Source organism: Spea bombifrons, chromosome 3, assembly GCF_027358695.1.
Source record: "Spea bombifrons isolate aSpeBom1 chromosome 3, aSpeBom1.2.pri, whole genome shotgun sequence".
Taxonomy (NCBI): Eukaryota; Metazoa; Chordata; class Amphibia; order Anura; family Pelobatidae; genus Spea; species Spea bombifrons.
The window spans coordinates 115,580,773-115,595,772 of NC_071089.1; the positions used below are offsets into that span (position 1 = coordinate 115,580,773).

The following is a 15,000-nucleotide window of genomic DNA, read 5'->3' on the forward strand; positions in this document are numbered from 1 at the left end:
AATGGTTACAGCCATTCATACAACCTTTCAACAGTCTTAAACACGTTCATTCTTCTTTTCCCTGATTTATGCCCAATCCCTCTAAACCACAAACCCTCTAATCCCCAGCTAGTTTTTACGGACTTGTTTATAAACGCTCAAGTTGCATTGAGTGAACTCATTGGAATAAGACTTCCAAACTCAACATATATCTCTTCCTCCGACTCTTTGGGGCTTATTCATAGCTATCCACGTTGCGTTGTGTCAACTCATTAGAATTTGACTTGAGTAAAATTGGCAGTCAATTTGAAAAAACAGGATCACCATTGAGTTTGGAAGTCCTATTGAGTTTGATGGAATTCTGAATCAACTCCTCAGGAGGAGGTGAGTTGATTCAGGATTCCATCAAACTCAAACCTCAACCTCAATCTACACCTCTGACTCTTAGGGGCTTGTTCATAAATGTCCAAGCTGTGTTGAGTCAGCCCATTGGAATTTGACCAGGTTCATCATCATCAGGAGAGGTGAGTTGACTCAGAGTTCCAACAAAACTTGATAAATAACTTAATCTCTGGCCCGGTTGACAGGTTTACAATATGACTTGGTGGGCAAGCTCACTACAGCAGTTGAGATGAACTCAACAGCAATTTCTTGGCAACTCGACCCAATTCATCAGGAGACGTGTAAAGTGCACCTCTACAGAAACTCAACTTTGTAGACCTGGAGTTGAGTTTGGTGTAACTTAGAAGTAGTTGACCACTCGTGTTACAAAAGATGCAGAGAACTCTGAATTTAGTGAATGGCGTTTCCCATTCCTCTTTTAAATAGAAACTTTCAATTTAGTTTTTATTCTTCCTAAACACACATTCAGGACACAGAGGATCAAGTATAAATAACTACAATGAACTCCTCACCGAAACAACAATGACATTCCCTGTTGGCAATGACATGCTTAAGACATGCTTATTTAAAGTTGTTTATCACAATAGGACTGTCTGTTTGGATATTCTAGAGTGGACGTGACCAAGAATGCTCTCTCGTGATTCATTTTGATCAATAGCTTTTGTCTTTCCAATAACACGATGACTTTCACACATCCGTATTGACGGTAATCCTGTTTGACCAACAGATTTCCTTTTGTACTTCGAACAAAAATATATTACAGGCGAGACGGTTATTTGATATAAAATGTTTACAAAAGTATAGTTTGTAAAGTCAATTGAGATGGCTTTAACCCCTTAAGGACAATGGGCTGTCCTTAAACCCATTAAAAACAATGTATTGTGAGTCTGTACATGTACAGGCTTTGTCATTAAAGGGTTAAAGCAGTATGATGCCAGATAACAACCATTCGGCACATCTAGTTTCTCCTGCTGTAAAGACGCAAAACCTTTAAATTGGACGTTGGTCCCATCTAAGATTCATGAGCCGTGTGCCTGTCCCGTGCATGGTTTAAATTCCCTCACTGTATTAGCCTCTACCACATCTGCCGGGAGGCTTTTCCACCTGTCTACCAGCCTCTTAGTAAAGCAAAACGTACATTACATCTTATCCTCTGACCTGCCAGTGTTAGATTCTGATCTCTTGCAACATTTCTTCTCCTTCTATAAAGAGCAGTTTGGGTGCAAAGCTGGAGAAGTGGTATTTCCAGCAAAATCTACCGTGTTTGCTGGATGGCTTTTCCACTTATCTACCATACTCAAGAAAAGTAAGACATCCTTAATATTTGAGAAATTATATTGACATGAAGCATTTTTTTTATTTGAGGGGGGAGGGGTTGTAAATAGTGCACTTGAACTATTCAATAATAATTGTTCTGTATTCTATATGTTGTAGAATATATTCCAGGTAGAATTACGGCTCGCTAGATTACCCTATGTTTTTTACAATTTTACGTTATTGATCTCCATGTAAAACCTTCACAGAAGCCAAGTTAACAAAAAAAAATAATAAAAAAAATAATAATAAAAAAAAAATAATATATATATAATTTAAAAATAAAAAAATATATATATATATATATATATAATTTATAACAGAGGAAAAGCAGATCATGTAATTAGTTTGCAGGTAAAATATTTTATTTTTTACTAATTTACTTTAACTAGCTGGGTTTCACTAAATAAGAAATCTTTATCTAATAATCTATTAGATCTAATATATTTAATATCTATTTTATAAGTATAAATATATAAAATGATTTTCTAGGGATAATACTATTGCAGCAAAAATATTCAAAATGTATTGATAGGGTATTTAATTCTAACTGTTTTTGTTAAAGTAAACTTTTTTTGTGAAATATTTATAATTTCTATTGCTGTGTGACGGCAGATTTGGGTTACAAAGGTTGATTTGTGAGATACTTCACCTTTTTACTCTCACGAGTTGAAGAATGACCAAAGATCATGTGACTTGTTTCTTTTTTGTGGTTTATTATAATAGCTCCTACGTACGAGTTCCACCATGTGATTTAACAGCGACCCAAAAAAAGACGTTTAACGGCTGAAAATTTGTCACGGTATTCCGTTGACTCTTGCTTATTCATTGTACATCTCATGATTTGCCCATGACTTAAAAATAATAATAAAAAAAAAGATTCCATCTCAAAGCTTCTCAAGATATTCCTCTGATGTATTCAGTGATTTCTAACAACGCCTGTTTCACATACACAGAACAATTGGATTCTGTGTATTTTAACTGAAATGTATATATTTTAGGGTAATTTTCTCCATAAAAAAGAAAATGAAGAGTGGTGGGTCAGGGCTGTCCGTCAACTGATTAAAAAAAAAAAACAAAAAAAAAAAAAAACACAAACCAAGCAACATTTTAACATGGTTACTAGACAGCTGAGAAACAATAAAGATGTTTTATATACATGTCTTTAATCCAAGTAGTTTAAGTGATCGGAAGATCCTTATTTTATTTATATATAACTATTTAAATATTGTCACTGCAATGTCGACATGCACCAAATTGTTACTTTGCTGACCATACTATGTCTAGTTGAGAGCTTTGTCACATGATCTTGACATTTATGATGAGTTACATTCTAGACTCCTCTATGGAGAAGGTACAGGTTCTCTGAAAAGGCATTGGATGGGACGCTGGCAGGTGAAGTATGAGAAACACCATTGGAGTGAAGTAATAACTGAAGAAAGATGTTCGAAATGAGCAGATATACGATTAGGCCCAAAATTGGTGCCCTATGGAAGGGCCTGATCTGGTTTACAGGTTTGCAGCCTCTACCTGTGTCGTGAAGCCCCTCTAGAGGAGCGAGTTTAGCACTTCTCAAATAGAGCCCAATGGAGTCCAAGTATGACATGTCACAGGACCCTCCCCCATTACTTCCAGTAATTACGTCCGTAATTCCACCGTTACGTCCAGTTCTGGAGTAGAGACGGGTTCCATTGATGTAGAGCTGGAGGACAAACCCAGTTTATGACGTTCGGAGCTCAGTACCCATATGGGTCGTATCCAAATCTATCACAGGTCATTTTGTATGGATTGTCATTGAAAAAAAAAATAGATAAAAATTAGCGATCTTTTTTTAAATAGCTAAATATAATTTAGGTTGAAAAAAATACTTATTACACGTCCATCGTGTTCACCTTCATTTGTGATCCAAAAAAAAAAAAAAAAAGGGAACATTGCTTCCTTACTCCAAAATGGCATCTGATTTTTTGCTAATGGCTTCTAACAGCAAGCTAGAATGAATGGGTACTCTAGCCATCATATGTACATGTAGCCATAGCTTAGTGAGCCCCTTAACTTACTGTTTCCACAGAAGCCCCCCGTATGCATCTGCCCAGCCCCCAGCTATATGCATTGCGGGTAGCTTACCGCCAGTATCTCTGGCTCGGCAACCGCTCACTGGGGGTGCTTTCCAGATCTGAGTGTCTCTCTGGGGCACTGGAGTGTCCCTTAAACATTTCATTATAACCTGTTATATCCCTGTATATTCTTCTTTGCTAATTAAAACTTCCAGCTTATAGATAGACATCTATAAACTTTAGATAGTGAATTCCACATATTTACTGTCCTTACTGTAAAGAGCAAATTTCTCTACTTTACGTTCAGTATATTCTTTATCTATCGTTTTCGTTGCGATCTGCGAATAAGTCTTTTCAGTCCTAAACCTAAATAATGATTCAGAGCCCTAGAGTTCCATTCCGCTACTGGTTTAACACTTTCATTGCTATGAAAATACATTGACGCACTCGAAAGGGGGCCACGGAAAACAAGGAGTCTTTTAACCCCCGTGCTTGTGACTTTACTGCGCGTTTAAATGGATCCTTTTCTTGCTAAAAATAAACATCAGCATGACTGCCTTATACAATGCGGCATTCATCCGTGATGAACTTTGAGTCCCTGAAATATTTAAGCTACATTTCTATAGTTAGCGTGTACCAGATTTTATGTATCCCATCATTCGTTTTTAACTTTTTTTTTTCTCTGTAAACGTTTCTTCATTACTGAAGACACAATAAACATTTCCTGCGTCTCGGCGTGAAGGCTTCATAATGAGCGCCACGAGGTGGCCACGCCCCTGACCACACCCACTTTCAGGGACCAGTACCACCCACTTCTGGTGCCCAATGTGCCCAAAGCCGTGTAGTTTAACACCTTGAGGATGCAATATTATGCCCTTGCCAAACTGGCAATTAAAACTAATTGCAGTCACAGTCGGCAGCAGGACTCTTGTTGCTGGCCGCCCGGAGACCCAGGCAGACGAGCAAAACTTTTTTTTTTTTGTTGGTAAAGCCATAATGAATGATCATTTATGTATCTTTATGTATGTATGGTTAGCAAAAAAAAAAAAGCCTTAAAAACTAAATAAATATAAAAATAATTTAAAAAATAAAATATATTTATATATATAGTTAAACTAAATAAGAAATGGTAAAATTATTCTTGAAAAAAGATAGCAAAAGTGCTTAAAAAAAAAAAAATGTAATCCTTATGGGGTTAAAAAATAAAATCCATTTGGGCATACTATTTAATTTTTATTATGGGATTGTGCAGTCTTAAATATATCAGAAATAACAGAGGACAGATATCTGTGCCGCACACAGGACCATTATTACAAGGCATCAGTCATATAAAATAAACATTATTTGTGTGATTATACAGGGATTACCAATGTGAGCTTCTTTAAGTACACAGAAAAAATAAACCTTACTTTATTGGATTAAAATCGCTTTTATCCTACAGAACTAATATGGCATAATTTAAAATATTAAGGCGATGCTTAGCGTCATCTATGTAATTCTTTTAACTTTAGAACAAATCATAATACAAAGATACAATGGCATATGATTCAAATTTATTTTCTTAAACCTGCCTAATCCTCTTTAGAAAAAGAAAAAACAAAAAAATCTTTTTGCACTGGTAGCTAAAAAAAAAGGTTTAATTAAAAATAAACATTAGGCCTGTTTTACTGGTTATAGCGTACATTAAAGGATTGTATGACATTCATTTTCAGTTACTGTACAAGAGAAGCTACGGATAGGAAATACCGTCGTATTGGCTAGAAGGTATATTATATATATTTATATTATATGCAACAAAAAGACAGAAAATACAAATGAAAAGTTTGAAAGTGGAAGTCCCATGGAAAAATATATATGTATACGTTAATACCTCCCCCAGCATTGGATAAGGTATACCCCCTCCCCCTGGGTCCTGTATACGGTAATCTCGGTCGGCATTGACAAAAACCTGGTTTTATCTCATTTTGTTCTGATAAACTCCCTCGATCTGCAGACGGCCATTGTTGTCGGTCATGTGATGTTTTGGGTGACTTTCCCGGGTCAGACACCACACTGAGCTGAACCTTTACGGCGATGCTACTGAAATCTGTTTCTCCGTAGACTTTCATTAGTCAGAAAGTCAGACTGTGTGATTAAGACTGAGCTATTCTATTGTTTACCTCAGGAAGTATGTTAAGGAGTCGGAAGTTTGTCTAGCAGATTGGGCAAAACTAACAGGGAGGGAGAACTCAAATGGCTCATACACCACTGTCATTTTGGTCGATATGACACACACGTGGTTCAGTATGTTCTAATACTATTTCTAATGTACCCGAGCAGTTTTAAAAAGAGAACACAGCCGATGCTGAGAGCTCAGGACAAAAAAACGAATAATCAAAACACAGCTTCGCCCGAGATTTCTTATTTAGGCCGATATGTGACCAGTGGTTCAAGGCCATTGCCATCAAATGGCTGATGGTGGGCAATATAATCCCCCCGAAGAGTCTAATACCCCATAGTTTCACACATGAAATTTTATGAATTTTTATGAATTATGATTAAAGGCATATTGTTGCTGCTTTAGCATTTATTAACCCCTTAATGACAAAGCCCGTACATGTACGGACTCAAAATGCATTGTTTTCAATGGGTTTAGGGACCGCCCATTGTCCTTAAGGGGTTAAAACTGCCCGTAGCTTGAGCTCTTTGTTGGAGAGTCCATGTTTTGGAGATATTTAACGGCCTGCCTCGTGTATGTTGTTTTTATATAAGAAATAACTCATATTCTATATAAAGTCCTTAAAATAAAGATTTTATATATATATATATATATATATATATATATATATATATATATATATATATATATATATATATATATATATATATATATATATATATATAAAAAAGTCTCCTGTGCTGGTGCCGTATTGTTAGCGTTCGGCCTTATTCTGAATACAGCGACCTTCAGAGTCGGAAGGGTCAAGCTGGTGCTTGGAACTTCTGTAACGTGAGAATTTTTTTTTTTTTTTCCACGGTGGTCTTCGAGAAAGACCGTCCATTTATCACGCGGAATGAAACATTATGAAGTTCTAACCTTCTAACAGATGGTTTGCTTGGCTACAAAAAAAAAAAGAGAAACCATTCCCATAAGGTCAATATCTATACCCCAGGGATCCGAGCGCCATTCACAAAAACCTTAATAAGCATAATACGGAATCCTGGCTCGTATTTTTTTTTTGTTCTCGTGATATATATACCAGCTTCAGTACAATAGAGACAACTTAAAGGTGACCTCTGTATGTCTTACATAGAGCTCTATTTATCTCGCATTAGTAGAGTTTTCAATATTCCATTCGGCGTGTTCTATACTCTACAATATGTGTTGGAAATTGGAAAAAAGAGTATTTTTTTTAATATTTTTAATCCCTGTGATAATAGAAAACATTTTCTTTAATCTTCCAACGCTTCCTCTCTGCCATCGATTTTATTAGCCTGTAAAAATGAACACGAGTGGTTTGTGTTAGAGGAGCTCCGATGATACACGCGGCGTGTTGCGTTGTATCCGTGTACGGAACATATAAAGCAGCCCTGAAACATTATATATCACGTTACATTAGGTCCGACTGGCATTGATTTCTAGTCTGCTACCTGTTTTTTTTTTTGGTCTATTAAATCATCTCTGGATAAAATCACATTTGGATTTGAATGTGACGGGACCTACCGGAGGATTCAGAAACATAAAAGCATACAATTTGCCAGCAGATGGGACCCATTTGGCCCATCAAGTCTTCCCGGTTTTCCTGATGTAGACTCAAACCTTTAATGGGTTCTTCAGGACAGCCGCACACCGACCCCATGCATGGCTTCAAAATCCCTCGCTGTATTCTTGGGTATTAAAAACACTTGTAGCCATAAAGGGCTGACTTATAATGATTTTTTTTGTATCAAACAGCCTTCTAGTACCGTTTTGAGACAAGGTGGCGGCAGTATTTGTGATTTATATTAACCTAAATGTTCCATGGATGTCCACAGATCCTCCACCCAAGGATAATTTCTCAAACTTTTTCAAACCTTTTTTTTTCCCCGCCATTAAATTCTGATGAATTTGTGCAAAAACGTCAAGTATGGGATGATTGGACCTGTGCTGGGAATGCCTTCAAACGTAGACTTCAAAAAAAGAGCATTATCGGGTCCTCTGGAATCTACTTAATTAGTTAATAGCTTCACAAAGTTGTACAAAGAAAAATTTGGTTTTTTTTCCCCTAAATTGGAAAATCTCATTTGGAAATGTTATGACAAATAAATCGATTGAATTCCAACGTTTGCCCAACTCGCTCGCCCATCATCGAAGCGCGCTGTACAAATTTAGGCGATATTTATTTAACGGCGATTAACATACGATCTGTCATCCCGCCAGCTGCGGAGATCTTATGAGTCCTTAAGGGAAATGTGTTCTTTTGTTTTTTTCCCATGAAGTTAAAATAATCCTAATTAAAAGGTGAAAACAAACCGAGCCAGACACGTCAACCCAAAAAGAATCTTTCATGTAACTTCCTATACGCGAAGAAAGAAACGGGCCATTTCTCTTTCATTGGGGCCGAGAGTCGGAAAATGTATAATTTGGCTATTTTAGTTCGTAACATATTTCACATTTATTTGACTTAATTCTTTCACTACTTGTCAGAGAACATTCTTTTTCTTAAGTGTTAACAAAATAATCCCTTTTTTTCTTTTTTTTCTTTTCTCCTTCTTTTTTCCCCCCCTTATTCCATCTCTCCAGTGTGCTGTAGAACCACTTGCGGTGAACACGCATTACTTCTAACTGTTATGATGTTTGCTGTCAAAGGAATTTATTTATGCAACCGCTGTGGAAAGGCCCGAGGCCCGTAAGCAGCCATGAAAGATTTTGGAGTCATGGTGTGGGGTCATGAAAAGAAGGGGAAAGGAAAAAAAGGAAAAAAAAAGCCCTCTTCGCTGGTTATGAGAAAGGAACTGACACAGGAAATGGTCACATATGGTATAGATTTATTACGCCCTGGACTTCCCTTTCAAATTTCATTATAGGAACGGCTCGGAGCCGTGCGTGGTACGACCGCGTTGGTTTTTTGGGATCTGGCATCCAGTGAATTTACCGTCTCTCCTGAAACAGATGGCAGAGAGGTGTGATGGCTTTATCTGTTTACGGAGAAAGAGAGAGAGACAGAAATTGAATTAGTGCATTAGGTGCGTCCGAGCCGACGTTTTGAACGCAGAGTCGGAAATGACCATAAGACCAAAAAGCTTCTCTGTTGTCTGACGCTGTAGTCAATATATATAAAAAGAGAAATCAATTTATTTTTTATTTATTTGTTTTGTGTTCTGGTAGCTTTACAATACTTAAGGTAGCCGAGCCAAAATAAGGAAATAAAATATATATATATATTTATAACTTTTATTATTATATATATTTTTTTTTAATGGGGGGTTCTGGGAATTGTAGTTCCACGTTGGATGGGCAGGTGTCACGTTCTACCTAGGCTGCGGAGCTGCATATCTGTCTTGCTTCGGTTTCTCTGTTTTGCTTTTATCCATTCCTGTATTTCCGTATGCTCTGTTCTGATCTCCCATTCCTTGCTTCTGCTTCAGCTCTTTGCTTCAGCTCTGTTTCCTTTATAAGGTGAGCTCCACCTGTGTGTTCTGTGTGTCTCAGTCTGCAGTCTACAGGTATGTCTCTTATTGTTATGTGTTTGGGTTTTGTACCACTGTCAGCAGGGCTTAGCGTTAGGACCCACCGTCATTGGAGTACTTTGGCGTAGTGGTGGGCTAAGCATACTACGGCCATTAGTTGTGACGGAATCTCCAATAGTTATCATACAGTCCTAGGCTAGTTCCTGTATTTATGTGTGTCAGTCTGATGTAACACGTATCCCCGGCAGCGGGGTGTCCTGTCCTGTATCCCCGGCAGTGCCCTGTATTATGTATGTCTTGTCTGGTTATGTTTCTTGCTTGGTCTCTTTGTCTCTTGCTCGCTCTGCCCCCCCTTGCTTGTTCTGTTTCTGCTATATCCTTTGCTTAGCTTCCATACTCCCTGCCTGCAGCATCCTGCACATGATTCCAGTGCTATGTTTCATGCCTGCTCCAGGGTGCCTGCAGGATATCACTTTGTTTCATTTTGGACTACATCTGCTGCTATGTCAGGGCGCTGGTATGTGGCTGCACAACCCTAGGTGCTCAACACCCGAGTGAGTGCGGTCGCCCTGCACCAGGCCCTGTCCAACTCCGCTACTGCACTGTGACTCCTGCACACAATGATCAATGATCAATTAGACTTTTAAACTTAAACTTGGATCAGCGAACATTATGTGCCATTGGAACACAGGAGTGATGGGAGTGATAAAGGAGTGATGGGAGTGATAAAGGGCTACTAATACACATCAGACTTCCAGATAGTGTGGTGGTGGCTTTACACCACTCGATCCGATAATTCCCATTGCACATAGTGACCTTGGGCTTCCAGAGACGGTTTGGATCTCTTTAGCGAGTGATGCTACGGAACTGCGGCAGAGCAGAAAATTCATGGAGTAACTTGTGGTAAGGTGGCAACCTATGACAGTGGCCATATTTAAAGTCACCGAGGTCTTCAGTACGACCCATTCTACTGCCAATGTCTATCTATGGAGATGGCTGCCTATGTGCTGGAATGTATACATCTGTTGTCAATGAGTGCGGCTGTAACACCTAAACTCAAATATTAGGAGGGGTGTCCACATACTTTGGTCATATAGGGCATGTGATACGCTTTAAAGAAGGTTAAAAAAAAAAACAACAACTTTTTATTAAGTATTTGTTTGCACAATATGAAAAGTGTCTTTGTATCTAGTAATTCTACGTACCCCAGGGCCAAATGGTACAATTAACAAAATGTTTCTTTTGTTTAGGTATTTACAGGAAGGAGAAGACTTGCAGATACAAACCCGAGCTACACGGACATGTATGTCACCAGATTGACCATGCTGTTGTTGTCCTGGAAAATATTGGCCACAAGCTCGAAAACGTGGCTCCCGTAATATCAATAACCGATAGATTTATTGATGTCTTTGTCAATGGCAACATCTCCCAAGACCACTGCTGTTCCTCGAATCCACATTCAATCTTTTACTCCATATTACCAGCAAATAAAATCACGAAAGTATGTTTTAGTGGCCCAACTCCAAAAGCTATGAGACTACAACTCAACGGAGTTCAGAACACGACCAAGCTTATATTAGCATTATTTTACGATAGTCCCCAAAGCTTCTCCATTTTCTCCAGGGGGAAAATGACATCATCGTTGTTGACCGACGCAGAGCCTGATTTTTTCCATGAAAAGCAGGGTGCGAATATCTTTAATTTCAGGAAAAATCTCCTTTACGTCCTCCTCCAAGGGGATGAACCGGTGGAAATATGGGCCAATCCATCCATGTATTTGGCTTTGTACATAGCACGAGGGACTAGCATTGGGATCCAATATCTAGTCCCATTGAAGGTAGCACATGTTCTTGGTATCGACCCCACTCAGATTACAATACTGAAGACTTTTCAAGGAGATGTAGGGAATTTACGGGCTATGACGGACAATCACGCCAAAAGAAAGTTACAATGTCCTTCCTTACATGCCACCAACAAAAACAATGTGGAAGTCAGACGGGATACTAGAAGGAACGTTCTTCACATAGATGGTCATGAACAACCAAGCAACGTAGAAGTCATTCTAGTGGAAATAGGCAATACAGACATATTAAGTACCAAACGATTGCCATTTTTGTCATACGATAAACTTCATGATTTAGCCAACAGCATTATTAGCAGCCTTCAGACTGGAGAACTAGAAAAAGTATTACCATTGCAGATCAATACTTTAATGGTAATTGACCCGTATCCGTCCTCGGTTGGAGGCACCACTAGGTAAGTTTTTTTTTTTATTTTTTTTTTTTGTTTTTGGTTTTTTTTTTGTATAAGCTTGGATACCCACCAATATAATTGAATATACTGTATAAATACATACACTACTCATCAGGATAATTACATTTAGCTTCTACAATTCTGGATTTCTTTTTCGCAGCACAATTCACTAAAAAATTCAAATCAAAGTTTGCACATTCTATGTGCAAAATAAAATGTAATCAAAAGATCCCATCCCTGCAAAAAATGTCATCAAAAATCAAACATGGTTCAGTTATAATTTGAAATACAATATAGTGTTTTTTTTTTTTAATAAAACCACAAAAAAATTGTAATTTCAGCAATTTATTTTTTAAATTCTACATTTCTGTATTTCTCCATTTTATTTTGTTCTTTTTGAATCTAAATGCGGCTCTGTGCAGGCGCTCGGATACGGGCGTTCAGCGTTACTCTCTGCAATGCCTGAAATAAAAAACTTAACTATTGCTAATGGCTGATAACACGCGGCGTCAAATCTGTTACAATAAGACAGCTCAGCTGGCGGCAGCACATTAAGCCAAATTGTGGGACTTTATTGACTTACCCGCATTCACGGTGCAGAGAGGATGGTTTCCTTTCAGATATGATGAACCAGGTTCCACCACGGCTGTCCATTAAAAATCCTATATGTAACCCGAACGTCATGTGTCAAACATACCCATGGCCAGCAAAAACTGATCGGTGGAAATGTATTTATCAACAGCAGGATTGCCTTAATATACAGTATTGTCTGATTATAGGCCGCAACGTTAGTTTGGTGCTATTTATAGTTTTTTTGGTTTTTTTTTAAGTACATATTAGAAAAAGGGTAAAAAAGTATTTTTTCGCGCTCATACTCTCACACTTGCTCACACTCTCGTTAACTGTCTCCTTGCCTTCTCTGCCCACCACTTCCGTGTCCTCTGTCTCATTTTCTGCAGCTCTGCTTCTTCTCTTGCATCTCCTTGTTCTTCTTTCTTCTGTCTACGTCTGCTTCTCCCTGTGTCTTCTGTCTTCGCCCCTCTCTCCGTGAACCAGGCCTCCCGTGCACTTCCAAAAAAAGTTTGGAGCCTCCCGGCATACCCTCTCCCCTATTGGAGAAAGGGGAGGCTGTCCCTGTGACTCCACTCTTTTCCTTAAGTACTCTGATAGGCCAGAATAATGCAGACAGATTTGCGGGGAAAGAAAATTGTTTCTGCACCTCTCGTTCCTCCAATCGAGAGAGAGAGAGAGGATGTGCCCAGAGGCTCTTCCCTTTTGGGAGGCCTGGGCCACAGAGAAACGGACAAAGACAGAAGAATAAGAAATAACAAAAGAAACGTAGGAGCTGCAGGAAAGTAGACACGGGAGAGGTTGGCCTAGAACAGGGGTGTCCAACTGGCGGCCCTCCAACTGCTGCAGGACTACATCTCCCATAATGCTCTTTCAGCTAAGGACCTGGCAGAGGAGTATGGGAGATGTAGTCCTGCAGCAGCTGGAGGGCCACAGGTTGGACACCCCTGGCCTAGAAGGTAGGGACACACCAAGAATATCTAAATTTAGATTATAGGCCGCATCCCTAATTTAAAGATTTAAATTAGGAGAAATAAGTGTGGCCTTTAATTGGGACAATATGGTGTATCCTCTAGATTGTAAGCTTCTTTCTCCCTGCCGCTTGTCTCTGTAAGGTAAACTGTATTCAGGTGCCTAAATTGGAACACATGTGTTGTGGGGTTAGAGGTAAGAAGGGGTGGGTCCAGAAGGGAGAGGGGGTGGGACTAGGGCAAGAGTGAGGCGTGTTCGCCCACCCACTTTAACCAAAGAGCCACCTTAGGGAGCTCAGCTTCAGAGAATTGCGATATGACCTTGTGGGAGCAGCAATGGTGCTGTTACACCACCAACCGACGTTATTTTTACAGCTAACTGGGGACACAGAAATGACCTTGTTCCCCATCTAGTCTGCCCCCCTCTTCCAATTGGTCGTTGGTCTCATCTTCCATTCAGGACTCGTATGCCTGTACCATGCATGTTTTTAAACCCCGTCACTGTAATACCCTCTGCCACTTATCTGCCACCACCAGAGGATCTCCTCAACTAGCCCATGATCCCCACTGCGAGACAGGGACCAAACATCAGGACTGTCCTGCAAAAAGGGGACACCTGGGAGGTAAATCTTGGTTCAGTGAAGGAACCGACCCCTGCAAACTTTGGTGAGGGATCCACTTGTCCCATGTTTGTCATCTGGAGCATGTCATTGCACACGTGTGTGCGCAGAGCTTGCAATCTGGTGTAAAATGACATGCATACAACGTGTGACTATTGCGGCATCACACAGTACACAAAAAACCCAGTGATTAGTTGACATGTTATGTGCATGTCTAGTAATAAATAATTACAGAAGTAATTAAAGACAATGCCACAGCGTGAAGCAAGCTGGCCTGATATTTCAAAATCTACTTGATATTTTTTTAAAAGCTTTTTTAAAATAGTTATTTTAAAATCTACACGCTAAATTTTTTTTTGGAGTGTCATAGACATAATTTGGACTTGTCTTGTTTTTTAAACATTCAATGGCAGTAATGTGTGACTTAACGGTGAAGTTAAACAGGAAAAAACTTTTTTTTGGCATAATATTTTCAATGAAATTGTGTTCAGTCATTTATATGGCAGCTTTTAGGCAGATTTGCGAACCTCTAGCATTGGACTTGTTAAGATGACCGTGCGGCCAATAGAAAGACCTAAAGCAATCCTGTCTAAGAGAAGCTACAATATATACAAAAAATAAAAAAATCTAGAATATATATATTTTTTTATCCATTACCTTTCTTCTTATGATTTGGCAATGATCAGAACAACTGATTATTACATGAATATGTAATATGCAGTGTGTGGGAATGTTTAAATTGTTTGATATATTATTATTTTAGAGCGAAAAATCCCAAAAAGTGTAAGAATGGTGTTACCTAGTTGCAGTTTTCACTTATCTGTCTTTGTATGTTAATTAATATTGTCGAATATACCTATGTAATATTACAGACTGCCAGTGTTTTAATACTGTCAGCTTTAAGGATGTCTCTATATATCTATATATATATAATATATATATACATTCATACACACACACACATTCGTACACACACGTACACACTGCCTTTTTCAATAGGGGTGAAAAGTGTTAACATTTAGCTGTAGGTCATTCTGATAGCTGGCCCCGGTCACATTAGAGGCTTTAAATTGGATAATGATAGAGCCATGACAAATCTGCGTTACTTGCAATAAGGTGTTAATCTCTTTGGAGCTTTGAGTAACAACGTTTAGAGATCGCTGTGAAACAACGGAACGGTACAAGTGG

The 15,000-nt window shown here is 38.7% G+C and overlaps 1 protein-coding gene across 1 annotated transcript in view; it reads left to right on the forward strand.

Annotated features, from left to right (window-relative positions):
* PKHD1 (PKHD1 ciliary IPT domain containing fibrocystin/polyductin) overlaps positions 1–15,000 on the forward strand; it is a 174,115-nt gene that overhangs the window by 139,099 nt on the left and 20,016 nt on the right. Inside the window, exon 60 of the mRNA XM_053460479.1 lies at positions 10,649–11,654. Coding sequence (XP_053316454.1) covers positions 10,649–11,654 — 1,006 coding nt within the window. The remainder of the gene's footprint in view (positions 1–10,648; positions 11,655–15,000) is intronic.